At 41.3% G+C, this 27270-nt stretch overlaps 2 protein-coding genes and 1 long non-coding RNA gene across 4 annotated transcripts; 1 reads left to right on the top strand and 2 right to left on the bottom strand.

Moving 5' to 3' along the window:
- Nucleotides 1-181: 181 nt before the first annotated feature.
- Nucleotides 182-17334, bottom strand: nup107 (nucleoporin 107). The gene is made up of 27 exons (XM_085437028.1): nt 16856-17334; nt 15501-15583; nt 14669-14764; nt 14481-14575; nt 13953-14088; nt 13766-13869; nt 13567-13682; nt 13440-13488; nt 13237-13308; nt 10643-10731; nt 10483-10558; nt 10285-10398; nt 9613-9703; nt 7031-7110; nt 6867-6926; nt 6601-6746; nt 6465-6513; nt 6292-6361; nt 6092-6207; nt 4270-4459; nt 4086-4192; nt 2370-2472; nt 2108-2268; nt 1892-2017; nt 1669-1782; nt 1390-1557; nt 182-389 (listed from the first exon to the last, which is right to left on the bottom strand). Exons 1-27 carry the CDS (start codon nt 16861-16863, stop codon nt 282-284), a joined length of 2727 nt encoding a protein of 908 aa, XP_085293154.1. The 5' UTR covers nt 16864-17334; the 3' UTR covers nt 182-281.
- Nucleotides 17335-17637: 303 nt separating this feature from the next.
- slc35e3 (solute carrier family 35 member E3) lies at nt 17638-25004 on the top strand. Of its 2 annotated transcripts, XM_085437030.1 has the most exons (9): nt 17638-17866; nt 17983-18178; nt 19481-19941; nt 20077-20187; nt 20269-20328; nt 21791-21889; nt 22224-22306; nt 23237-23321; nt 23408-25004. In XM_085437030.1, the coding sequence occupies exons 3-9, from the start codon at nt 19549-19551 to the stop codon at nt 23507-23509; spliced, it is 933 nt and encodes a 310-aa protein (XP_085293156.1). In that variant the 5' UTR covers nt 17638-17866; nt 17983-18178; nt 19481-19548; the 3' UTR covers nt 23510-25004. The 2 variants fall into 2 exon arrangements, with proteins under 2 accessions (XP_085293156.1, XP_085293155.1); XM_085437029.1 differs by lacking the exon at nt 17638-17866 and having other exon boundaries at nt 17873-18178.
- LOC146689378 (uncharacterized) lies at nt 24968-25873 on the bottom strand. The gene is made up of 2 exons (XR_014916035.1): nt 25665-25873; nt 24968-25516 (listed from the first exon to the last, which is right to left on the bottom strand). It is a non-coding gene; the product is annotated as an uncharacterized LOC146689378 (long non-coding RNA).
- Nucleotides 25874-27270: the final 1397 nt, after the last annotated feature.

The following is a 27270-nucleotide window of genomic DNA, read 5'->3' on the forward strand; positions in this document are numbered from 1 at the left end:
ATGTATATTTTACCCCAGTAGCACATGGTTTGGAAATATTTCTAACATAAATAACTGTATAGTTTTTAAATAAAGAATTTGTTTATATGTACATATATTAATTTTAAAACCCAAATTGGCACCTGTGGCAGCTCTCGTGTACTACTGCTTCTAATTAAAATACACAAGGCACTACAGGAAACAGGCTTTTATTTTTTTTATTTTGCAAAAAACAGACAATCGAAAAACAAAACAAAAATCAGCAGCGCTTTAAACACTGCTATGTGTGTGTGTTTCTTCGTTCATGGCTGCAGTTCGTAGCCCAGCGGGTCGACTCCTCGGTCCAACAGAGCGAGAGACGACTCCCTCAGTTTCTGCAGAAACCTCCTCAGCTCCTCCTTAGAAAACACCTGAGAGCAAGCAAAGAGGAACAAAGAGTTAAAACAAAGAAACAGAAACCAGGAATTTCTACAAACTTGAGTTTCACGTTCCAGTACAGCTGATGTGAATATGATCTATCAACTCCGAGTATGTTCACCCCAAGTTAAGTCTGTCCGTAAGTAGGGAAAGAAAATCTTCATCATAAATGGACCTCCAATACCACGATTCACCATGGCAACGGGTCGTTTTAGAGGAATATTGAATATTACCCCATATTTACCCCACTTTAATTTTCATCAGCTGAAGATGGAATCCTAATTTTATTTTTGATTTTAAATGTAAATAATCAGCTGTAACCCAAGAGGGACAAAACTAAATAAATACAGGTAAGAATACTGGCACACTCCGGTAAATGCGCCTTAGGCATAAATTTGTAAATCCCACATTGCCTCGTTTTCCAGTTAGTCAGCTGTGAGACATTTTTCCATCACTGACTAAGTACAACACGATCAATGACTGATCATTGAGATCACTGATCAGTGTGATCTGTAGCTTTGCACAGATCTGTTTGTTTCTCAGTCATGTAAATATTTTAGAGGCACAGACAATCTGAAAGCGGCATCACTGTCCAATAATGTCTCTGTCCACATATACTGACGAATGATTATAAAAGTGTGCATGTTAAACACATCTCCATGGGATTCCAGTGCTTGTAAAATCATCTGATGGCCTTGTTCTGGGCTTGGACAGCGACTTCATGAATGAGAAAATAAAACTGAGTGTCAGTCAGGCGGTTCAGGTGTAGCAGGAGGGGTGGAGTCAGAGAAAAAGATCCTGCTGAAGAAAACCTGTCTGCTCCCATGGTAATTGACTCAGAGTTGAAGTCAACTCTCTTTCTGGAACAAAAAAAAGTTTCCTTTCAACTCAGGATTAACAAACTCAGTTGATAGCTAAACCTGCTTCCTGGAGTAATACCCTGACAAAGAAAACATAAGTTAACAGTCGGAAGTTCATGCAGGCTTCAGTTACCTGGTAGAGGCAGTGCTGGTCAGACGAGATGATGTCAGCGAGCCGCAGCGCCTCCTGGTGTCTCGAGGAGCTCTGCAGCACGCTGAGCAGCAGCAAGCTAAGGCGTGGAAGACACAGAGAGCGCAAAGCTGCCATTTGGTGGCTGCGCTCTGAGTCTGGCTCCGAATCCTGAAAACACAACCAACCAAATATTAAATTACCACATGGTCATGTTATGAATGTAGCTGATGCTCCTCAATTAATCTTTTAGAGTTTGTGTGTGGTGATTTAAGCAGTAACCTGTCTGTTGTCGACCATCCAGCCTCCGTCCACGAACAGCAGAACATTGTAGATTCTCTCTTTCACATCTTCCGTCAAAGCATCCAGACGGCAGGACCAGGCAGACAGTGAGGCCTGAAAAACCAGACAATGCACATGTGGAACATCTGCAGTGGTAAAGTTTTTATTTTTAAACACTGATGCCATAACTAAATAAAATAAAAAATAAAAAAATAAAAAATACCTGGTACTCCTTTTCCCTCATCTCATTGGCTACCCTCTCAGTGAATTTGGCCTCGGGTGCCGGTGCCGGCTTCTGTGGGGCTGAACTGCTGTGTCTGAACCAGTCAGTGAACGCCTCGTGGGCCTCCTGCAGGACCATCAAAGCACACATTCAGTCCAATACATCTCAGTGAACTGGGTTATAAAAACAACATGAAGAGAGGTGTTGCTAACAGACCAGATAGGCTCTGATGCACAGGTGCTCTCTGATGGCATTCTCGTCCTCAGCAGGAAGCGGCGTGGTCTGACTGATTCCTGACCACTGGGAGCAGATCTCCCTCATCGAGTCTTCCGGGACTTTAGAGAACACCGCCTTGGCTGCGTCATGTTTCTGCAGAGCTAAGGCACGACAGACGAAGGAAGTCAGCTGACCACTAAATCGCAATTTAATTGGAACAAACAAAACCATCAATAAATAAACAGCTAAAAGAAAAAAGTACCCAAAAAATTCCTCATGATGGCATTTGACTGCTTCAGGGACTCAGCTCGGTGGGCAGGGTCATACAGGAGCCAATCAATGACATCAATCTTCCTTTGGTCCTCCTATCAGAGCACAACATCACTGTAGCCATGTTTACATGAACAAAACATCTTCAGCCTGATGAACACTTGGATTAGAAGATCACTGTTCATATGGACCCTAAATTAACTGGTCTGATCAAGACGTGCTTGAACAGAAAACATCATTCAGACTCGTCAAACGGAAACAGACGTTGTTGCAGCTGTGTGAATTTCTCCTGTTATCTCTCTGAACTTCATACTATTGTTTCTGCTTGTGTTTGATATAGGCCAGCTCCAAACAAACTGCCATAAAATACATAATCCCTAAAGGGAATTATGTAAGTATTCTATTTCTGAAAAGTGGAGATACGGCGCATCAATGACTCAGCAGACTTGTGTATATGGAATAATATTTATGTCAGAAGTTCGATGCAAGAAAAAAAAAAAAAAAAAAACCTTAGCAAATTAAATAATTTCAAGGGTGCAGGTATTCATTGCAGAGTCACTCTCTCGCAGGTAACTTTCTGTGAAAACTCAGTCGAGTCGAGCGGGAAGGATTCAGATCCAAGAGCAGAATTACCTGCAAGAGCGTGAAGCTCTCATAACAGTCAAACCACACACTCTCCAGACATGGTGCGTGATGGCTGCTGAATTTAATTGTGCAAGTGGCCCTAAATATCTTTTCCCGTTTCCACACATTTCACCAACACTGGAACATTCTGCATACCTCTGCTAAATAAGGCAGTTTACCTTTAAGATGTTCCACATATAAAAATTTTATGTAGTTTTTAAAGGTTTAAACCAAAGTTGTGACACATGGCTTAATACGGTGGTTCTTAAACTTTTTGCTAGCCCCCCCCCCCTTTTTTTTTTCTTTTTTAAATATACACAAGAAAATCCCCGACACAAGCACATCCTCCAACCACACACATAACAGAAAAACAAACCATCATTATGGTGTAATTACTTTAAGTACAGTTGTTTGTTGATTTTTTTTTGTTTTTTTACTGTGTAATACTATTCAACACTACTATCAATACATTTTTCAAAAAATGTCTCTGTGCAAAATGGGTTTAAAAACAAACAGCTGTGGGATACTGTTTGTTATTTTAACCGGGGGAACAAATTGTGGCAGGATCAGCCTGATATTATTTGTATCCCACTGTAACTTTCCTGTATAAAGAGATAACATCGCCAAAATTTCATTATAAGAAGTGTTTGTGAACTAAAAATCAAGAATGTGGGATACTGTTTGTCCGTGATTTGGACAGCCCAGTGCATGCTCCCAAAGCAGGGGAAACAAATGCAGGTGCAGGTGAAGCCAAAGGCAAGCTATGCGTCACCATATTTTCTAGTCTTTGGCTTGAAAGGAAGTTGGTTTGGAAACATATGTGGCAAAGGTTCGTTCATCTTCTGCTTTGGAAGAAGCACCCATCAAAACCCTGTCCATTATGCTAGCCGTGTCCAAGCATTCTTTTTGTTTTAAATTTATACTGCCCCCCCTATGCAATGGCTCTGCGCTCCCCCTACTTTAAGAAACACTGCCCTAATATATTCCCACACGTGTGCAAAGTTACATTTGTTATAATTTAGACAAATTACTGGAATGACCTCATAAGAGAAATTAAATCCAAAGTGAACACTTTGGTCGTTACCTTCGTAGTTCCCGTCTCCAGCGTCTGGCTATGGTGCGTGAACTCTGTGTCGTCTGTCTCTCTCACAGTCTCCACCACCAGCTTGGTTACGGCAGAAACATCCAGACCTATGCACACACATGGTCAGTTTTCTTTCAGTGATAAAGGGTCTGCTCTTACTGACCTCAGTGTGTGTCTGTCTCACCAGCTTCAATGGCGAGCTGCAGGCAGCGGGGGCGAAGTTCCGGCTGGGTGACGGTCTCCAGGAACGCAGCATATTGAGAGATTGCAAGGTCGGCGGGAAGCTGGCCGACGTAGCTTGCCACAAGGTCTGTCTGCTGATCTTGGATCAGAAGGGAGACGTACGCCTTCACCACATCAATGCACACCTCCTCCTAGAGGCGAGAGGCGGGAACACGACATTTAAAAATGTGAACCCGTAAACAAACTGATTATCCTCGATGTGAACGCCTCATTCACATGAGCTGGTATTGAAGTTCTGCTGCGGCTCCAGATTTGTATCCTGAATTTTTTAGGATTTGGGGAGAGTTTGAGGAATTTGGGGGGTTATAAAAAAACAAAACAAAACAAAACATAAAGCCCATTTGTTGGACTCCACAGTGTTCCTCACACCCAATCAGCTCAATTCTTTACACTCAAAATTCAAAATTTGTATTAAAAAAAAAAAAAAAAAAAAGGCTGGAAACATGACCAAAAATGAAAAAGTGATTCACTGTTTGCAGTTTTGTTGATTAATTATTTATTCTTTGAGAGTTTGTCAGCTCTGTCTTCTTTACTTTAGGCAAGAAGCTGAAAGATACATTTAAAAGTAGGGCTGCTCAATTAATTGAATTTTAATCACGATTACGATCTGGGCTTTCAACGATCATTAAAAATGACTGAGCCGATTATTAGCCCCTCCCTCATTTATCCGCGACACCTTAAAGGCCGGTCCGTGGCGCAAAAAAGGTTGGAGACCGCTGATTAAGAGGACCCGAGGGAAGCTCGGAAAGCTAAGCAGAAGTTATTTGGAGAGTGACTGCCGTTGGTTGAAAAGAGTTTAAAAAAAAAACTTCAGTGGTGTTGCACACTATTTTATATTATTTTTTTAAAGTCATTGTTAACCCTTTAAAGCCGGTCAGAGCAGCACGCTCCTGTAGAACCTGAACCGTGTAAGCTAGCGCAATAATTTGTTTTGCATATGAAACCGGAGGAGTTGTACTTACATCTGATGCCATCAGCTTGTCCTCGGTCACGGTTTCGTTCCACATATAGCTTTGCAAAAATTGCATAAAAAGCGCTTGCAGGAACAAAAACATAATATTCCAGAAACACGCTTTGCCGTTCCTATCAGCTGTTCGTAACACTTCCCACAGTGAAATGATGCACATGCTGTTTTCTTTGCAAATTTGCATCATAGGATTGTTTTTTGTTTTTCCTGCAGTATATAAAAATTGCTGTATCTCCAAAATAAAACTATGAAGACACTCAAAATAAATTTCCTGTGGTGGGAAACTATTTTTTGCAACTTTATTGTATTTAAAGTTTTGAGGGATAAGCCTCTTAAATTTCTCCAAGTAGAAATATATGTAAACAAAACAAAAGCAATTTTCAATTTTTTTTGTAGTTTATTGCACTTTTTTGCAATTTATGTAATTACTATGGACTTAATGCATACATATTATTAAAATATGGGCTGTAACAGTTGTATTGATGGATAGCAACTTGAAATGCTCCCACAAATGGCACTACAGCATGTAAAAAAAATAATATAAGCTCTGGTGGACTTGGTTCTATGGTAGGTCTTAAAGGGTTAAATAAATATCGTCAAATAATCGTGATCTCAATTTCAGTGAAAATAATCGTGATTATCATTTTTGCCATAATCGAGCAGCCCTATTTAAAAGTGAGGTTAAAGTTACATTACATCAGATCCAATCAGCTCTCAGTATCTATAAATTAAATACAGGCTAAAGCGAAAAATTTCTCATAAAATGACCAGTAAGAACCTTTAACGTGAATTTTACCTTTAGTGCCAAACCCAAGGAGCGGAAGAACAGCACAAGGTGAGTCATGAAGCGCAGCAGGTGCGAGGGGAGGGGTTTAGATGCAGTTAGCCAATCGGAAAACTCCTCCAACAGGCCTGAATGAGACACAAACAAAGGGGTTCATGAGAAACTGGAGCTTACATGTTTGATGCGACCCATCGGGTCAGAGCTGGTCTTACCATCCAGGTCCCCCAGGATGACAAACTTCTGGATGACATGATAATGCTCTCTCGTCTCCTCCAGCACCCTCTGCGCACAGAAAAATAAACAAACAAACAAACAAACACTGGTTTACTGTGCTGTGCAATTTCAATATGTCCCACCAATCACATTCAGTTAGAACCGGTTTTACCTTCGACTCAGATGCTTGAAGCTCCTCAAACACTTTCTCCATGGTCCAGCTGCAAGAGGAGGCAGTAGATCAGAGACGAAGCAGTTTTTTTGTTTGTTTGTTTGTTTTTTTTTTTTTAATTCTGTGTGTGTCGTACTTGGCCTCCAGGTACTCCCGTGGTAACGTCTCCACCTCATGATGAGCCATACCCGAAGACATGAGATCCTTCTCAACCAGTGAGTCTACCATCACTCGGAAATACGCCCACACGCAGTCCTCCCACGATTCGCACACTGCCAGCAGCTAACACGCAAACACACACACACAGTCAGGTCTGCCATTATCTAAGATTCGACTGACCGTAAACACAGAGGTGACTCTGAGCTGCTGATTTCTGATTAACACAGAAACTGGTTATATTACCGGTTTGAGGTTCCCACTCAGGCTGGCATAGATCGCCCTCTCATATCTGTTTAACTGCTCCTAAAACACACATTTTATTTTGCTTTATTCTTCTCATTTTCAAGCTTGACTGAACACAAGCTCAGCCTTCTTATTTCTCACACATTTGGTAATGCATGACGTACCTCCTCGGCCATTCTCCAGCAGCAGGCCTTCCATATCCCTCTTTGTGGGTTTCCTTCAACTGGCTGCAACTCGATACCACCTGCAGAGAGAAGAGGACAAATAGACAGTCATTCAGAGAAGGATCGTACAGGTATACTTTGTATTTAAAAAGGTGGGAAAAGTCCCAGAAATTCCTTTAATTAGGGTCCTGTTGCGTTTCCTTATTTCTTGTCATAAATGCTGTTACAATGGTGGATGTACATATTAAACATGGATACAGTTAATGATCACTGTGAGCAGCAAGCCCAGGCTTCAGGAATTGTAATTATCATGGTGGTAGGGCTGGGCCATATTATACCGTTCACGGTAATACCGGTATAATGTTAGGCAACGATAGGAAAATGAAATATCGCGATAGAATGGGAGTAAAACGCGCATGCGCAGTGCCTTTGTTTTCATACGCACATGGCCGATTGTTGAGTGAAACAGATGAACCAGAATTGGTTTGTAAAAATGGTGCAACTTCAGTGATGTGGAACTGGTTTGGTGTTTGTCCGTCAGATACACAACAAAGCACATTTTTTTGCAGAACATGCAAGCGGCCGTTGTCATTGTCATATTTGTCGGACTAAGATGCTCTTAAATCTGGGAGTAATCTGGGTCCTAAACTCCGTATGCTTCAGGTCAAACAACACTGCAGCATCACTGAGAGTTAAAAACTGTCTAAATTCTTTCATCTTCAATAAAACGATCAGCATTGCTGCTTTACCAGGTGTAACTATAAAGTTTAACTTCCAGGCATCCATGAAAACAAAAGTTATTACATTTAACGGAGTTAGACGTTAGCAGGAAGCTAGCGGAAGTTAGCTCGCTAGTTTCGCTAGTTACCTAAGCATGATATAGCATGTTCTGACTGAGAGATTTCTGAAAAAAATCAAACGTACAGCTCTGCTATCACTTCCAACATAAATGAAGACAGGAAACTAAACAGCAGTGACGTTTGTAGGGTTACTGAAGTTGGGCTAGCTGGTATATAATGATGTGCTACGTGATCGCTAGCAATACAGCTATGTTAGCATAACATAAACAGTGAAGCTGGACGACGAACACTAACACTTTTCCACTTATAAAAGTTAACGTGAAGGTTCTTCATGGTTAGAGACAAATGCAATCGCATGGCAGGATGCTGTAAACGGACCAAACTTCAGTCAGGAGAACAACTGAGATAATCCATCCACAATACGAGGTTAGTCATTAGTATACTGCAACAACATGGGAATAGAACAGCTGCCAGAGAATTCAACATTAATGAATCAATGGTACAGAAGTGGAGGAAGCAAGAAGAATGAGTTTAATAAAGTTTGATTTATCTGACTGCTTTGTTTCGCTTAATGTGCCTTATAATCCCGTGCACCTTATGGTCCGAAAAATGCGTACTGCACACTGCAGTTTAATGTTGCAAAGCACCTATTTTTAACTTCAGTGGATATTATACATGGTTATGCTCAGGATATGTCAGCCCATTTCTACTGGAAATGCCTTTTGGTTAAACTTTCAGCAAGGAATTAGCATTTGCACTGTTACATTTTTATAAAGCTTTAATGTACATAAAAACCAGCTTCTTGTTTAAGTGAAAATAAATGGAAGGTTGTCTTTTTGCGCTAGTAATGTTGTGGAGTTGTATTTTGTCTCGCATCAATTATATCGTCGGTTATATCGTTATCGCAAATTTTCAAATATATATCGTGATAAATATTTTTGGCCATATCGCCCTGCTCTACATGGTGGTTCCTCTTCCTTTCTCCAATTAAAGCAGGTGTGTCAAATTTAAGTTTCTTCAGACCTCCCCAATGGCCATTCACACTACACCAAAGTTATTAAGCAATAGGTAAATAACTAAATGGCATAAAGACAGAAAGATGTTATTTCACCATCTACCACAGATTTTTTTTTTTTTAAAACAACTTGCACACACACACACACACACACACACACACACACACACACACACACACACACACACACACACTACCTGTCAGCCTCCTAGTAGACACCCCTGTTATCATCAATTTTAAACTCCTAGGTCACCTTGCTCCTCAGTTATCACATTTAGAAGATTTTTAAAAAACTGGACCTTTGACCTTGAAGTCAAGGTCACTGAGATTCAAACCAGTCTGAGATTTTTGGTAGAAGCCCCTATTAATTTGAGCTCTATATCACTTCGTTCTCGAGTTGTTGCACTCACTCAGCAGGGTGATGTCACCACCCCATCAGCCTTTCAGAGCCGAGGGGCAAAAAGGGCTATTTCTGTGAATTACAAGATTTCTGCTTTATGCATACAGGTCAGTTTGGGGAATAAGCTTCCTGAACTTCAAATAGTAATTTTACATTGTTTTTCCTTACAGATTATTCCCAATTAATCTCTGTCATGCTGACAGATTCCGCTCTTTCATACAGCAGCATTTCTGTGTCATTATGTTGAAAAACAGAAAGGCTCAGATTTCTTACAGAATTTCTCTCGTTGCTTTGGATGGCTGAGCACAGATATTTAAACTTAAGTAACATCACTCCTTGTGCTCGTTACTTTGGGGCCAGACAGTACCTGAGGTCATGTTGGGGTCATGGTAGAGTTTCCAGCCTTCCAGAGTTGCTGCTCTCCAGGCCTGACCACAGCGTTTGCACAACCGTTGAGCCTGAAAAAACACAAAGACAAACCGCTGAAGAAATGAACAGCAAATGAAACTTCACAGCATCCACCAGAGACCATCAAAACTTTTCATTATGTGCTCCAAGCTCCTCTCAGCTTTCCTGTCCTTATGGTGCACCTAAGAGATAGGATAATCTTACCTGAGACATCATGGAGGATCTCCCAAAGCACCAGCACGACACCAATAAAGTGCACTATTAAATTATCTGCCTCTGATTACCCTGAAACCACCGGGCTTTACAGCTTTCCTGGTGGAAATCCTTCAGAGCTTATATATTTTCTGGATCATAGCAGAGAGAAACACAACTAAAAGCTTGACTTGTTTCAGCTTTTAAAGAAAACACTGAGTGTGTTTTGATTTTTTGTTACCCTGACTGAAGAGGCTGGGATGAGAATTAGAGCGTGAACCTGAGACTACGGTTCCCACTCCGGGTAGCAATGAGTTTCAAGACTGGTTTCAGTCTTATATAGCACTAAGTTGAATTTGTCTGGAAGGTGAACTTTAATAAAAACATTCGTTTATTGATGCCCCTCTATCCCCTGCTGTGCGTCTCAATGTCTCTTCACCTCCTCGGTCATCCCCGCTCTAATCAGTGTGAACAGGTTCTTCAGCAGCCGGGCGTCGTCCTCTCTGTCCAGATCAGCCAGGGGGCGCTGCTGCCGGAGGGGGGCATCTGGGTCCTAAACACACAAACGTTATGAACACATTCAGAAACATAGGGGACAAAGAAATTATGTGATTATGTTTGCAGTAACAGGCCTCACCAGCTCAGTGACCAGAGGGACTGTGAAGGTGGTGCCGCTCTTCCTTCTCATCTTCAGTGCGTGGAGAGTATTCTCCCTAAAACACAAATACCCCACCGAAGACTTTAATGCACATAACAATGTGGGCTTTATGCTTTCATAAATAAACAAAGGGGCTCACCAGCACACATTTTTGGCGTAGTATTCGATGTTATCAGAGAAATCTCCAATCTGATCCTTGGCAATGCTCTCCAGCCAATCAACAACCAGCTGCAACACAGCAACCACCAGGGAAACAATTAGCCTTACAATCAGCTCATTAGATCACAGGAAATATAGAGTCCAGATACCATCAAGATCAAAAGACTTTACCAAAATTTCCACGCTTATTCATTCACAAAACCATGACGACACTGACTGTCCGATTAGTGGCATTCAGTCTCTTGACTAGGGCTGGGCGATATATCGAGTTTTTTAAAAAATATCGATATATTTTCATACGAGATACAAGATGTGACAATATCGTTTATATCGATATAGTCTATGTTACGTTATAATTATACTTATGGAGCCGCAGGTTTGCCTCTCTCTCGTCCACTTTTGTCTCTACGCAACGTTACTCGGCCTCGCCTCTCCTTCACTGAACACAACTCCCCCTCCCCCATAGCTTCACCTGCAGGCAATGACAAGATGAAAGCGGACATAGCGAGTTAACTCGGATCGCCCCGTGCGTGGGGCTGGACGGTGTCAACGTGTTAGCGAGCTAACCGCGCTAACGACATGCAGCCCGGAGGGGCTGCACGGCCTAAAATCCATTCATTTTCTCAAAATTGACAGTGCGCCTTATGTATGAATTCTGGTTGTGCTTACTGACCGCGAACCGATTTTATGTGGTACACAGCGCTCAGCAATCTGTCAAAAATGTTTTAATATGACTTTGCTAAGCTACGGAGCTGCACTGCTTGATAGATTGTCGGAGGATTACGGCTACCGAGAAGGAGCCTCGCGTGTGTGTATAAGGACCACAAATGGTACCTGTTCAGAGACGTGGTGCAGCTGTGAAATCTGTCTTTGTTATTACGCTCAGCGTCTATTAGTTTACATTTTGACTGCACAATTGTGAGCTTTTTGTTATGCACAAAAACAAGATTGTTTTCCTTTATTTATGGACCATGATTATTTAATAAATGCTGATAATTTATTTTTGAGTAATTTCTTCATGTACATCTACGCTGTATGTAAATAAAAGTGCCCGTGTGACATCTGGGACACAGTGTGACTATAAATCTCTTTTTGCTCTTAACTTTAAACTTTAAAAAAAAAAAAATATCGAGATATATATCTTATATCGCCATCCAGCTAAAAAAAAATATCGAGATATGAATTTTGGGTCATATCGCCCAGCCCTACTCTTGACGTCACATTTCTGGATCGACTCGGCTCAGCTGGAACACCGGCTGAGTAGGTTACTAAAAAAAAAAAAAACACCACTACCCAGTACCAGGTAATACCACCTAATGGAAAACCCTAAAAACCAAGATTTGAGCTGAGCCGAGCAAGTACTCGTGGGAAAGGGCTTCTTATGAATTAAAACAAATAAAGTAAACCACAACCACCAATACTAAAGATCCTAAAGACTTGGTGTTGCTACAATGGAAATGTAAGTACACAGCTTTAATTTCATGTGGTACAGGTTCACTTTAGTTTTGTACAGGAGCACAGGATGGTCGGGTTGAGATCAATAAGCTACACAAGTCCCGAGAGTTGAGATAAACTCATTAATGGTGCAGGCCGGATCCAGAAGGACCCAAGTTAACTCACCATTTTCATCTTTGAATGATTTACTGTTAAAAATCTAACAAAAAGACAGAAATCATGTAACCCTATTGCAGCTAATCCATGATTAAATCTGCCCTGTAGAACAGACACAGACGCAGCCCCACCACACTAACACCGGTGAACATCCAGGGAGTGGACATTGACATAGTGGACTCGTATAGGTACCTGGGTGTTCATTTGAATAATAAACTAGACTGGAGCCACAACACTGATGCTCTTTACAGGAAGGGTCAGAGCAGACTCTACCTGCTGAGGTCATTTGGAGTCCAGGGAGTGCTTTTAAAGACCTATCACTCTGTGGTGGCATCTGTCATTTTTTAGTTTTGTATATTGGAGCATCAGTTTATCAGCAGCTGAGAGGAAGAGGTTGGATAAACGCATTAAGAAGGCCAGCTCTGTTCTGGGATGCACCTGGACCCAGTGCAGGTAGTGGGAGACAAAAGGACTCTGGCCAAAATAACTTCTGTGATGGACAGTCTCCCACCCCGTGCATGTAAATGTTGCTGAACTGCAGATCTCCTTCAGTGACAGACTGCTGCATGCTCAATGCACGAAGGAGCGTTTCCGCAGGTCCTTCCTCCCTGCAGCTCTCAAACTGTACAATCAAAACTGCTCCCAGCAAACAGAGGTTTACATCAGCGCTGTAACTTGCACTATTTTATCAATCGATTCACACTTTAACCAGAGTTTGCCTCTTAATTTCATTTAAATTTATTTAATTTAATAACGGTACAGTACTCTGTTTTTGGTAACCATTGTCCTTGATATAAATTGTGTAGGTTTCTGTTCTGTGTCTTGTTTGTATATGTGTCTTTCTTGCTGCTGTTACACCCAAATTTCCCCTTGTGGGACAATTAAAGGATTATTCTATTCTATTCTAGACAACCTGCAAACCCTCATCACTGTAACTCTTTCTTTTGTGCGTGTGTTAGCTACCTGGCTCTGTCGTATGACGGCATCTCTCTGGAAAAGCTGCTCCACTACAACCTTCTCGCTCTCGCTGGGCACCTACAAACACAAACAGGTAATCATTGCAGCTTCCAGAAGACTCAGATTCCTGCTGTGATTGTGTTGTTTACTGAAGCTAGAGCTCTGTAGTTTTAAAAGAGGCCAAAAACAATCCAGAATACGTTACTCACAACCATGTCTGTCATGAGGTCATCCTCCAGCGCCAACTGGACCCGATCTCTACATGAACACATTTGATTGTTGAAAGTTGAGCAGACAGCCAATTAGTTACAGAAAGTGAATCAGTGAATTAGGTACCTGTAGAGCGAGGTGATGAGCCTCCAGGTGCAGTTCTCCTGCTGCAGCAGCCAACGGACGCCAGCTGTTTTACTATTCTGACCCGCTCTGAGCACCACAGACTGCAGCACATCCACCTTAAGGCATGTGACGGAGGACAAGAGAGCATTTAAAATTAGCACAGCACAGCTTTCACACCACATCAAGCAAACTCGCCTACCTTATCCTGGCAGAGCGCCTGATAATCATCCAGCAGCTCAAACACAGCAGAGGAAGAGTGTTTCAGAAAAGCCCCGAGGAACTCTGGGAAAAGACTGGCAGCGGCTTAAAGGAGCAAAAACCGGAGCGTTAGCGGGAACAACAAGACACCTGCAGAGTAACTGGGCATGCTCAGGTGATTTGCTCACCAGCCTCTCCTGGGTCATCCTCCTTTAGGAGAGCTGAGCTGAGGTTCCCCATATCTTCTCTGAAGAAACTCGTGTTCTCCAGACCCGAAACAGGCGACGTGTACATGCTGTTAGTCCAATCACTGTCGTCCAGATTCTACACACACAGAGCATCATTATGGAGTTGGCAATGAGTTCAACATAAATATGATTGTAAGTAATACATCATTAAGTTCAAGCAGAGTTTGACAAAACTGATACACTGAAGGTCTGGAGTATCTGAGCAAGCTAACTGGTCAGCAGCTGGCCTGTTTGGGTTAGTGACGACAGCATTTCCACCAATCACAACTTAACTACCTAAACAAAACCCACACTAATCAATATGTTTTTTCTGCTGTCTGTATTTTCACATTAAAGAAAGTTTGCGACATCACTGACACAAAGACACCATTCTTTGTGTCATGGAAAACAGTGGAAGTGCAAAGAACTCACGTTTTCATTTATTTAACAAAATATATATACATCAATAGAGAAGTGTGTGTGTCTTACCAGACTGCTGAGTGCGTTTCTGGGCGTGTGTGTGTATCGAGGCGTTCGGCCTCCTGGGGCCAAAATGGATGAAACATCTGGAACTCTGGGAGTAACTGAGACAAACAGATGAATGAGAAGAGAGTGGAGATTTAGTCAAATATAAATGCCTCTGATACCTGTAGAGTGAGAGTGAGTGTGTGTCTTACCCGCCTGTCTGAAGAGTGAAGCAGGTGTGTTCCTGAGCAGGGGCCGGGCTGGTGTCACTGTGGAAATGACAGGGCTGCCGCTACCGGGTGATGGGACTGACAGCAACAGTCAGGAAAACAAGCAGCTTCTACTTTATCAATGAACACTGTAGCAAACAGCTCCACACAACAAAACCCCAGATAAATTAAGCACTTCCAGTCTACTTATGCCACCATATTAAACACAGATGCAGGCGGCAATCAGTTGGTTTATTGCATTAGAAAGGTGAAATTTTAAAAAATCCACTTTTTTTTTTAAATTAAAAAAAAAAAACAAAAAAAACGATCAAGAAAGATTGCTGATAATCGTCATCATGATACCCAGAATCTCTTGCTGGGATTTTAGGATTTGTTGCACTTGCTTCATACTACAGATCTTAACCATGACTCAATAATCACAACAATTTCTGCACCATACAATAACACACCAACGGGAGCTCATTTATAATCCAACCCATACACCATGTCCCACCTGGACTGTGTTTATGCATTTGTGTGGAAGCTCCACCAAATGAAGCACTCCAAACCAACCAACATTGATTGAACTAGGTTATAAAGCCCTCCAATTCTGAGACTCCACCATCTAAAATGTACAAGACGGGACAAATCACAGTTTAAATCGTAGGGTTACAGGTTCCTGTTCCCATTTTAGAAAGGTGAATGTACCATAAAGCTTGCAGCTACATTTCCACCTTTCCCCTTTATTAAAAGACCCATCAGCAGCTGCTGGGTTGAGTGGGTTGGTGTAGGGGCTGGACAGGAATCAGGTTAAAGTCTTTCTGCAGCAGGATACAGGCCACTTTCTTCCTCCTCCTGCGGGCAGCAACCGTTACCTCGTCGTCTCGAACCACCGGAGACGGCAGCTCACTCTGAGCCCTGAAGGACAAGATGAAGCACAAGAAAGCACCTTACCTAGAGAATTATAAACATATTAATGTATGTGCAGTTCAGAGGCTTTTACATCACTGAATTTACATCTTTTTTTCTTTCTCTGCTCTCTTTAGGGGTTGCGATATTAGATCATCTCCCTACCCGTCATCCTTTCCCAAAAATTCTCCTCTCCAAGTCCACCTTTACACCATCCGTGAATCTCCAGAGACCATCTTCAACATCCTTTGTCGAATATATGCACCATCCCTCCTCTGCACATGTTCAAACCATCTCAGCCCGAGCTGTCCTTGTATCTAATCCTGTCCATCCTGGTCACTTCAGCTTGACAACCTATTTTTTCAGTGCCACCGTCTCCAAACCATACCTTTTGGCAGGTCTCACTAAGATCCTGTAAACCTGCCCTTTCGTGAAGCCATATTGCTTCTTGCTTTTTAATCACCTCACTTCTTAGCTTCAGCATCTCTTTCCCCAGAGCTTCATGGTATGGCTCATCATCTTTATCTCTCTGTAGCTGCCACAGCTCTGGACATCAACCTTGTTCTTGACATTATATGTAAATCTTTAAATTACTAGAAGCAGTCAAAAGAAGACAAAAGACAATTTAATTTTCTAATCACTTGTCAAAGGTTACTGTTAGGTTCAACACAAAAAGCCGTGGCACTTCCCGACGGTTCTCTTTAAAAAACAATTTTAGTCACTGGCTTTAACTGTGCCTAAACTAACAAGAAGCGTCACAGTTCTGTGTGAACCCATGCAATGTAAATAAAACAACTACAGCAAACAATTTTGCCACGATATATATAGCCGAGAGCATATCAAAAGTTAGTACTCATAAAACAACAACATACTGCAATCTTTATAACACTTAACGTAGTTCAGTTATAACCTCGTAAATCTATCTTTACGTAATACTTCCCTAATTGCAGTAGTTCTTCCAAAATACTGGCTGCTAACAGCTCTACTAAACCACTAGTTCTTATTTTATTCACCCTAGAAAGCAGCTCTTGTTACCGACTGTCAACTGTACCAAAACCAGAGCATTTAGCCGGTTAGCATCGCCACTCACTGTGAACGGCAGCATTAGCGCTGTTAGCATTGTTAACGTTAGCTAGCAAAGTTGAAGTCCCTGAATTTAGCACACTCGTGGACTAAATAAAAGGCCAATGGTCTGTAATCACCAGACACATGCCCAACTAACCATATATAAGAGTAAAATGTGTATAACTGCTGAATAACGCTTAAAAATAATGTTTTTACCAGTCCATAGCGGTGAGTTGTCAGTTCCCGCTTCACGAGGTTTAACGGGGCTGCTTCTTCTACATCTTTTCAATTCTCAGCAGACTGCGTCTCTTAATTCACACTGCTGCCCCCACGAGTTGTAATTAGATTGCATCCAGCCTTGTATATGTTTCCACTGTTTTTTTGTAAACTTAAGTATTTTATTAATCATAGAAAAAAATCTAAATCTGATTACGTCCAAATCTATTGAATCACTAAAAGAGAACCTGTCTGATGTAAGCTAAAAGATCTCAAAGCAACACATAATGCCACGATATAAAGAAATGAATAAGAACCAAAGTCACTGACATCGATCAGTGTAGAAAAGGTTACAAAGATATTTCCAAGTCTTTGGGACTCCAGTGAACCACAGTGACATCTATTATCCACAAAACTTGCAACAGTAGTGAAAATTCCCAGGAGTTGTCAACCAAAAAATCTTCCAAGAGCCCATCAATGACTCATCCAGGAGGTCACAAAAGCCCCTGAACAACATCTAAAGAACTGCAGACCTCACCTTCCCCAGTTAAGTTGAGAGTTTATGATTCAACAATAAGAAAACAGCTGGGCAAAAATGGCGAGTTCCAAGGAGAAAACCACTGACCAAAGACAGGCCAAAGGCTAGTCTCATGTTAGCCAAAACACATCTTGATGATCCCAAAGTCCACAGAATATTTTGGGAAAAATATACTTTTAGAAGGTTTAAGTCCTGTTACACCTCACATAAAACTAACACCACATTTCATAAAAAGACCATCATACTAACAGTCAAACATAGTGGTAGTGTGAATGTCTGGGGCTGCTGCCCTTTAGGTTCTTTGTGTGGCCCAGTCAGTTTGGACTTAAATCAGACTGAGATGCTTTGGCACGGACTTAAACATGCTGGAAAACCCTTCATTGTGGCATTCTGCAAATTCTGCACCCGGCTTAGTTTCTCTATGGAGGGAGACATCTGCCACATAGACCACCTCTGCGCTCCTCTTCCCTCCGGTCCGTTAGCAGCCGCTGTTGCTTGATAGACACAAACGGTAAACGGTGTTAAACTGGGAGGAAGCAGGAACATATTCACTCACTGGGTGTGTTTTTTTTTCTTCTCCTGCTGCTAGAAGTCACGGCTGTGTTACGATCTGCGGAAGAGCAGGGAAGACATTCCTCCGGCACAGCAGCGGGGATTTGGGCACTGCAGAGGCCGGGAGAGGAGCTTCGAACGCCGGGGAAGACCGGTACCTCTCCGGGGTTTGTTTGGCGGCAGCAAGGCGAGACGGAGGAGAAGCAGGGAGGCAAATGGAAAGATGACCCGAGGTAAACTTTATTCAGTGCCTGGCAGACAGAAGCGGATAAGTCTTTTTTTTTTTTTTTTTTTTTTTAAATATATATACTACGTATCGTTTTAGATGTGAGTGGAGCTGTGAACTTGAGTAGCTCTACCGGTTTCCACCTAATGGTTTTAAGTAAAACATAAAGTAAGACCGAGCATCAGGCAGAACTCCGTTATTTTAACCGTTAACCATTACAAACGGCAAAATGTTCCCTCCGGTAGTCTGAAGGCTTGGAGAGGGCTTAACGATTATTATGCTATTTACGACACTGGATTACAATTTAAGGAACTTTCTTTTGTGTGCTTTCAGTGTATTGGAGTAAAAACACCAATATTAATCTCTAATATTCAGTTAGGTCCATAACTATTTGTTCACTGGGACGCCTAACGTGGCTTAGCCATTATTACCCTAAAAACACAAATAAATCTATGATAGAGAGCAGAAACTTCATAAGTCACCAAGTAAACGCACTGCTCAGCCCAGCAGCACCCAAAGGCCCAAAAGGCCACTACAGATAATAAAAACAACTTTATGACATCTAACCAAGTAAAAGACTTGGGCAAGTGTATCACAGTCAAAGTCTATAACTAAGGGATGACTTCATGAATGGAAATGGAGATGATTTACAACAAGGTGCAAATACTGGTTACTATTAATGCTTATTATTGAAGTGATTGCTTACAGAAACATGAGGATGGATTGCAAAGTGTAAAGGGTTGTACTCGCTCCTCACAATCAGACAAATGACACAAAACTGATCAGATAGCTTCAAAGTGGAAATTCATAATGACCTAAAGAAGGCTGCAAAAGTAAACTAAAATAATAATAATAATGTGATATTCTTCATTGGACAAGTCAGTCACCTGATCTCAAACCAATAAAACAGCCTTTCTGTGACTGAAGACTCAATAAAACAAGCAGCAGCTGACAGGAGCTGAAGTAAAGGCATGGCGGAGCATCTCAAAGTAGTAAATGCAGCATTTGGTGATCACTGACTTTCATCCAAGTACCAAAAATAATCCCTATATTTAAGTTAGTTTGCTCAATTACGTCTGAGACTCAAAAATTGAGGTCTATGTATAAATATGATAATATATTTACCTTCATATAGTTAATTCAGTGCTTTTGTTAAACCTTTTAATGATTTTTTTTATTGTAGTTGTTGGATTCTCAAAATAGAAAAACACTTATCTTGCTTGTAGCTTGTATTGTACCATGAGCGTCTTGACTGTTTTTTTTTTTTTTAGTTTTAGACTTTCTAACACTCGTATCTCTCTTTGGCCAGTGTGAGCAGCTCAGCTAAGTTCAACAAAGCTCCGTCTGAGTAACTTTAACTCTGAGGCCTCCCAGATCATGGCTGCCAGCTTTTTAGCCAACAGGAGCATTGTTGCTGGCCTGCTGGTCAATCTATTCTCCTCCATCTGTATCGTCTTCATCAACAAATGGATCTACGTACACTATGGCTTCCCCAACATGACCCTGACCCTCGTTCACTTTGTGGTCACCTGGCTGGGACTCTACTTCTGCCAGAAAATGGATGTTTTTGCTCCAAAAAGCCTTCCGATTCGCAGGATCGTGTGGCTGGCTCTGAGCTTCTGCGGGTTCGTGGTATTTACCAACCTTTCCCTACAGAACAATTCGATAGGAACGTACCAGTTGGCTAAAGCAATGACCACTCCCGTCATCATCCTCATCCAGACCACCTACTACAAGAAGACCTTCTCCACCAAGATTAAACTTACACTGGTTAGCAAAGTCCCATCTGCTTGTTAGAGCTGTAGAAACATGCCAATCTGAATGATTCTTACAGGATACTGGGGTTTGGGTCACTTTGGGGTAAGTGAGAAACAATGTCAGCACAATCTGTTCCCCTCTCCTCAGGTACCCATAACATTAGGAGTGATACTGAACTCGTACTATGATGTGCGGTTCAACTTGCTGGGGATTGTGTTCGCGTCTCTTGGAGTTCTGGTGACGTCACTTTACCAAGTGGTGAGTAAATGTATATGCTGACAAAACACTCCACAGAGACTGAAGTAAAGTAATTAACTGTTCTCCACATTTCTCTCTCAGTGGGTGGGGGCAAAGCAACATGAGCTCCAGGTGAACTCCATGCAGCTTTTATACTATCAGGTGAGACCCAGCCTCAAACCAAGTAAGAGATCACTGAATACTCAGTATCTAGAGTTAGATAATCTAATCAGTTTTCCTATGTAATACTGCTTATTATGCGATGGGGGTAGAACTGGACTGCTTACTTTGCTTGCCTTGAGTTGTTGGTCATTATTTATTATTGTTTTGTCTGTGGATTTTATAAGATGTTAGAATTGATTTGGAACTCTATTTTGGAATTTGCAACAAGACTTTTGTACTTGTTGATTTTATTTATTTATTTTGACCAGAGACTTGATTTTAGATTTATTTCCTTTTATTGGGGCCTGAGGTTTGTAGCTTTAGTTTAGGGTCATAATTGGAGACTCGCTGGCTTGTCTCGACTTGGAACCAGACTGAAGATGCAAGGCTTTGGACTTTGTTCCCTTTCATTTGGGATTTGGCCTAAGACTTTCAGATTTAGTCCCAGGACTTCTTTGCATTTTTTTTGGAACTGGAGTTGGAAATTAGATCTTTAATATTTGTTTACTTGCTAATATTTTATTTTGGACTTGTTTCCCTTTTCTTGAAACTTGTAATGCTAATGATTTATTACAGGACTTGTTGATGAACAACTGGGCTTTTGATTTTGGACAGCAAACTGGATAGGGACTTTAGACCCTGGGCTTAATTTTTGTACTATTATTCATTTCATTTGGATTATTTCCTAGGTTTTAATAAGTATATTTCTAGGAATGTTTGGCCTTACATTAAAACTGGAATTGGGACTTGTTATTCTTTTCTTGGGATTCTTAGAGACTTAAAATTTTCATTTTTGATTTGCAGGTTGCTCAATTGTGTCTTGATTTGGATTCATGATATTTTCTTGGACCCGCTGGTACAGAATTATGTGGGACTTGTTACGAGTTGTCATCTAGAGTTATGTTGGTACTTTTTGATATTTTCAGATGATTTGGGGCTTTGACGTTGGCCTATGGCTCGTCCTGTAACTTGCTGATATAAATTATTCAGGACCTGTTACCGTCATATAGGGCTTCTTCATAATGACTTGCAAATTGCCTCTAGATCTGCTGATGTTTGGTTTAGAGCTTGTTTGTACCATTCAGTTCCAAATGATGGTATTGGAATTGGACTTGGAATTAAAAAGTACTTTGTCCACTAGATCTTTAGTACCACGTATTTAACATAGTTTTCAAGGTTTTTGTTTAAAAAAAAAAAAGACAACTTTAAAATTAATTATTTAAAATGTATTAATTAAAAGATTGTTTGACGATTGTCACCTCACCAACACAGTGTAGACTAGAGCAGTAAAATCAAACGTTAATCAGCTTCAGTGTCTATTAAGCAATGTGTCTTAAAGACACATTACAGGTCAGAGACAGATTAGCTGAGAGCTTTGGAGTAATAGTAGGATGTTATTTATATTTTATACTTGTTATAATGCAATGGCTGTAGATTTTTACTGCACAGACTGTCCTTTTAGGCTCCTCTATCGTCAGCCTTCCTGCTCTGCATCGTTCCACTGTTTGAGCCGCTGACTGGATCCGGAGGAATATTTGGACCCTGGTCTTTGCCTGCTCTGGTCAGACTCAACATGACACACACACTAACACACCATTTAAAAAGACGCACACAACTGCAGCTACATGATCTGCAATTGGATCTAATGTCTGGGACTTTCCAAGTAATAGTCTGCCACATTTTATCAAAGACATTAAAAGCGGGGCATTTATTCTGCCTGTCTGTTCTGCTGATAGTCACATTGGTCAGTTGGTTATTAAATACTGCTATATGTATTAATAGATAGAAGTGTTTAATTTAATACATTGACTCATGTTCCAAGTCTTAGTTTGAGATTTGGAGCAGCTGGTAACAGTGTTTTCCTTTTCTTCTGGCTGCTTTCTTCTTCCTTCTAGATGACTGTGCTGTTCTCGGGCGTGGTGGCTTTCCTGGTCAACCTATCCATCTACTGGATCATTGGAAACACCTCACCTGTTACGTATCCTCAAACACTTGTGGGCCAAAAGAGGTCTTGTAATGTCAGTGGTTGCTTCAGTTTGTCAGTGGTTGCTTCAGTTTGTCGTGGATCTCGTTGGAGTTTACTTTAATAAATAAGTAAACTGAAGTAATTTGTGCAAATATGAGGCTTTCTTTGGACTTCTTGTGTTCCTGATCTCCTTCAGGGGAGACATTGGTTTTCTCTGGCAGCTTTGGGAGCTACATATGTATCAAACTTTCTAGTCTTATTGAAAGGGTTGCAGAACTTCTTAAAATGGTGTTTAAGAAGTTCTTTACAGTGAACCTGTTTATGTCTTGGAAAGATTTAAAACCTCCTTGAGTCAGTTTTCGTGTTTCAGCGTCTTGAAGTCTTTGTGAGGAGCTTTTTAGGGATTCAAGAACTCCAAACCAAACACCTCTTTAAGGGTTGAGAACTTTTATATTAAAGGTTTTGTGTCTTCTTGATCATTTCGCTGTTTTTCTTAGGTTTTGAGGACTCACCCAGGTTTTTGGAACTTTTTTTTTTTTTAAGAATTTTTTAAGGCGGTTTTAGGTTTCTGGTTTTATTGGTATTTTGTGAGGAGCTGTCTAACCTAATGCTCATCTAAATCAAAAGTAGGCAGTTGATGTAGTTCAGGCATCTAACTAGTGTTTTTAAGGCATGTTGAACATGTTATCCTTCCAGAAAGTCACAAAAGAGAGAAAGGCCTGTACATTTCTCCATTGATTGCGTTCCTTACACCTCTGACCCAGATAAGTGGTAAAAAAAAAAAAGCAAATTGCAATTAAACATCTTGAAGAGGTCTTCAGAGACTTCTGGAAGAGTTGTGGTCTTTTCAGAATAGTGCTGAGGGGTTTGCCTCAAGGTCCTTCTGGTACAAATATTTCAGATGACATTCATAAATGTTGTTATCCTGATTCTAGTTCACAGCTATAACATGTTTGGTCATTTTAAATTCTGCATCACACTGGTTGGTGGATACCTGCTCTTCCATGACCCACTCTCACTCAACCAGGTGAGTCTTCCTGTGCTGCTCTGATGAGTCAAACCAGGCAGTTTTCAGTTTCCAAACCTTCTACTCTCCTCCCGTCTCTCACTCAGGCGTTGGGGATCCTCTGTACTCTGGCAGGTATCCTGTCCTACACTCACTTCAAGCTGATGGAGCAGGAAGAAGGGAAGAGCCGGCTGGCTCAAAGACCCTAGGCCATCTTTACATGTTGGTCTGCTGCACAGACTCCTGCTATTGGCCATCCACAGTGAGACCGGCTGGAGATACCTCTTTAGATATTTTTACCATTTTTATTACAGGTATTTTTTTAGAAGAGAAGGGATTTCATCGTGGATCGTGTCAGATTTAAACGTATATGGCATGTTAACACTGCTGTTCGTACTACTTCCACTGAGCTTCAGCAGCACTGATCCAAAGTCTTAAAGAAACCTGAAACTCATAACAAAGGCAGCTCCTCAAGTGTTAAATCACTCTCATCACGCAGCTTTAACACAGATGGATGGAGGTGTGGTTTAAACCAACCAATCAAAAGAAGGCTGCAGTTGAGCTCTGTGAAAGATCCTTCAGGACACCAAACCTTCATCTACTGCTGGAGGCTGAAAAAAAATTGCAATTACAGTAATATTAGAAAAATTGCATCATCATCTGCTGTTTTTCTGATTTTTGGTACTCACATTAGCTGTAGAGTTGAAGGACTTCGACATTTATGATAGTCCAGACATGAAGGCAGAAGACATTGATGGGAATCCATCAGCAATCTGCATGGACATGTTTAAACAAGTTTACATAGTGAATACTTCTGTCAGGTCCCACCTGTTATCCATCAACCACTGGAAGAAACCAATTTGATTTGAAGTGAAATTTGAAGGATTTTACTTATTAAATCATCTCAGTGACTTACAGATCATGAACACAGAAACTCAGATACTGTTGGGGCTACAGCAGTTTTCCAAAGAAGAAGTCAGTGGCAGAAGCTTTTCTGTTATCAGCCTTTCTGTATAAGTAATTTCCATAGACTGATGAAAATTAATTTGATTGCAAGTCAAATACCAGTAACTTACAGGTGGTATGAAGTGATAAATGAGGTTCAATATTCAATAATCAGTTACTAAATAACTTCTCCATAAACTTCTAAAATTTGTGGAAGACTTTATAATCAGGCAGAAATGGGTCAAAGTGAACTGGTTTATAAAATGATGGTTTCTTCCATTTCTGAGTCTCTGGCTCCTGTTACTGAGCTGAAAAGTGACTCGTTGCAGTTCTGCAGGACTGAGTTTGCTGTGTAAAATTTTTGTGGATTTTGCAAACGTTATTTGTTTGGCCCTTCAAATCAGACACTGCCCTGAATGATTCATTAATCTGTTGGGGGGTTTTGTTGTTGTTTAGAGTCTGCGATAGGTCTAGTTTTATTTCAGATTTAGCCACATTCATTGCTGATGTAACTTTTTAAAATTAGTATTTTTTTGATAAAATTTTCTTAGCTTGTGTAGCTGTTATTTAGAGACATATTGCATTGTTTGGGTTTTTTTTTCCTGATCCTTTGTCTTGACCCTGTTGATGGTACAGGTGGGATTTTGGGGACGTGGCTCAGCGAAGCATGACGATCTGCTATTGTGGATTACATATCTGGAGAAATATTCAGTTGCTCAAAGAACTGTTGAAATAAAACTTTAATCTTCTGCATCTACAGTGATTTCTTCTTCATGACACTTTGTGATGTACAGCAGCTTCTGAACATGTAGTCCTCAATCTGACATCCTCGTGCTGAGCATGCTCAGTAGAGCTTTCTTGTTTATATTTCACTGTATTAAGCAAATTCAGCCTGCTGAATAAAAACAAATTTAGTGGCAGTTTGCATTGTTTGAGGGTACACAAGTATCTAGATGTGGTGCTCCTGAAAAAAAAACACCATCCGTTAGTCTTTATGATCTTGTTTACTTGCTATCATAAATATGCTTTTAAAATGACTTCTTTTATTAAACGTGGCCAAAGTCTGAGCTAAAATTTCTGACATGCAGTCTTATCTACTCTTCACTTTGTATTAAGCAAGAAGGAATGTTGCATAAACAGACATCTTGTGCACAGAACCTCTACGCACCTGCTGTTCAAACCTGTGTATTGGAGGCAGCCAATGAGAAGAGAGTTGGTTTAAAGGGTGAGGATGAACTGAGTTTGAGCTTTACAGCAGTAGCTTTGCATGTCTGTAAAATATGGAGTTGGAAGTTAGCAGAATGGTTTAAACACCCTCTTTAGGAAGGGCAGCATTTTCATCATTAATCGTCCAGACATGACATCGTAAAAAAGCACACGGTTGTCATCTGTAATAAGCATGTTATAATATAACCACACCTAAGTGGAGTTCTCCAGTGAATGGCTTCGCTGTGGAGCGTCCCTGGGTTTCCCCTCACATGCATGTGTGCCTCGTTCATACCGTGCCAATAAAGCTGCAATTGTAACATACACACACACACAGCAAGGCTGTGCCAGGAGGGAATTTCAGATGAATGAACAAGTGGAAAGAGTGTGTTTAAATAAATCTCTACTCTCTGAGGAATGAGCAAAACCCGAGAACTGTTATTAAACTGCATACTGCGGGCATCCTGCTGCTACCACTGTGGGTATGTATAGATGGTATTCAGAAGTGTTATTTTTGGGAAGAGAGGACTAAAATGCAGGCTCTGGGAGGCCGAATAAAAATAAAAGGAAAAGTTAGCTTTAAAAGCTGATGAAATACATACTGCTAAAATCACAAGAGGAATCAGAGACTTGTGAAAAGCACAATGAGAGAAAGTGGAAAAGAGGGAAAGGCAGAACTAGAGCCACAGCTGAATAGTTCATTTCTCTTGGGAAAGTTTCTAACTGAGTGAAGTGTCCCTGAAGCGCAGCCACAATAAGAGCTGTCTGAATTCTGTGAATACTTGGGAAAAGTACTTCAGCCTTGTTGTCTGTCTTGTTGTATCTGCCACCGTCTTCTAAACCATACATCCATTCTCTTCTGCTTATCCGGTTGAGGGTTGCTACCATAGGACGGGAGTCAGTCTGTCTCAGTGCTAACCACTCCACCCTGTCTTCTTCCCTCTTTCGTGCACTGTCGGTTGCTTTGGATGGTTGCATATATATATATATATATATATATATATATATATAAAATTTAAAAAAAACACCCAGCACGCCCCTGCGGGCGGTCTATCCTTCAAGCTCGGGTCCTCTACCAGAGGCCTGGGAGCTTGAGGGTCCTGCGCAGTATCTTAGCTGTTCCCAGGACTGCGCTCTTCTGGACAGAGATCTCCGATGTTATTCCCGGGATCTGCTGGAGCCACTCGCCTAGCTTGGGAGTCACCGCACCTAGTGCTCCGATTACCACGGGGACCACCGTTACCTTCACCCTCCACATCCTCTCGAGCTCTTCTCTGAGCCCTTGGTATTTCTCCAGCTTCTCGTGTTCCTTCTTCCTGATATTGCTGTCATTCGGAACCGCTACATCGATCACTACGGCCGTCTTCTTCTGTTTGTCTACCACCACTATGTCCGGTTGTTTAGCCACCACCATTTTGTCCGTCTGTATCTGGAAGTCCCACAGGATCTTAGCTCGGTCATTCTGCACCACCCTTGGGGGCATCTCCCATTTTGACCTCGGGACTTCCAGATTATACTTGGCACAGATGTTCCTGTACACTATGCCGGCCACTTGGTTATGGCGTTCCATGTATGCCTTGCCTGCTAGCATCTTGCACCCTGCTGTTATGTGCTGGATTGTCTCTGGGGCATCTTTACACAGCCTGCACCTGGGGTCTTGCCTGGTGTGATAGACCCCAGCCTCTATGGATCTTGTACTCAGAGCTTGTTCTTGTGCTGCCATGATTAGTGCCTCTGTGCTGTCTTTCAGTCCAGCTTTGTCCAGCCACTGGTAGGATTTCTGGATATCAGCCACCTCCTCTATCTGCCGGTGGTACAT

This window comes from Copadichromis virginalis, linkage group LG17, assembly GCF_057382275.1.
Source record: "Copadichromis virginalis isolate Kocher_CV1m ecotype Utaka linkage group LG17, C_Virginalis_male_GT1.1, whole genome shotgun sequence".
NCBI lineage: Eukaryota > Metazoa > Chordata > Actinopteri > Cichliformes > Cichlidae > Copadichromis > Copadichromis virginalis.

Excerpts from the sequence above, each read along its gene's own strand:
- nup107 (XM_085437028.1), bottom strand. Across the intron at positions 14,089-14,480 it reads GAAACGCACTCAGCAGTCTG|AATCTGGACGACAGTGATTG; the intron begins GTAAGACACACA and ends CTGTGTGTGTAG. Across the intron at positions 4,193-4,269 it reads GCAGCTCGCCATTGAAGCTG|GTCTGGATGTTTCTGCCGTA; the intron begins GTGAGACAGACA and ends GTGTGTGCATAG.
- slc35e3 (XM_085437030.1), top strand. The coding sequence starts at position 19,549 with ATGGCTGCCAGCTTTTTAGCCAACAGGAGCATTGTTGCTGGCCTGCTG. Across the intron at positions 20,188-20,268 it reads TGACGTCACTTTACCAAGTG|TGGGTGGGGGCAAAGCAACA; the intron begins GTGAGTAAATGT and ends TTTCTCTCTCAG. Across the intron at positions 22,307-23,236 it reads GGAAACACCTCACCTGTTAC|CTATAACATGTTTGGTCATT; the intron begins GTATCCTCAAAC and ends TCTAGTTCACAG.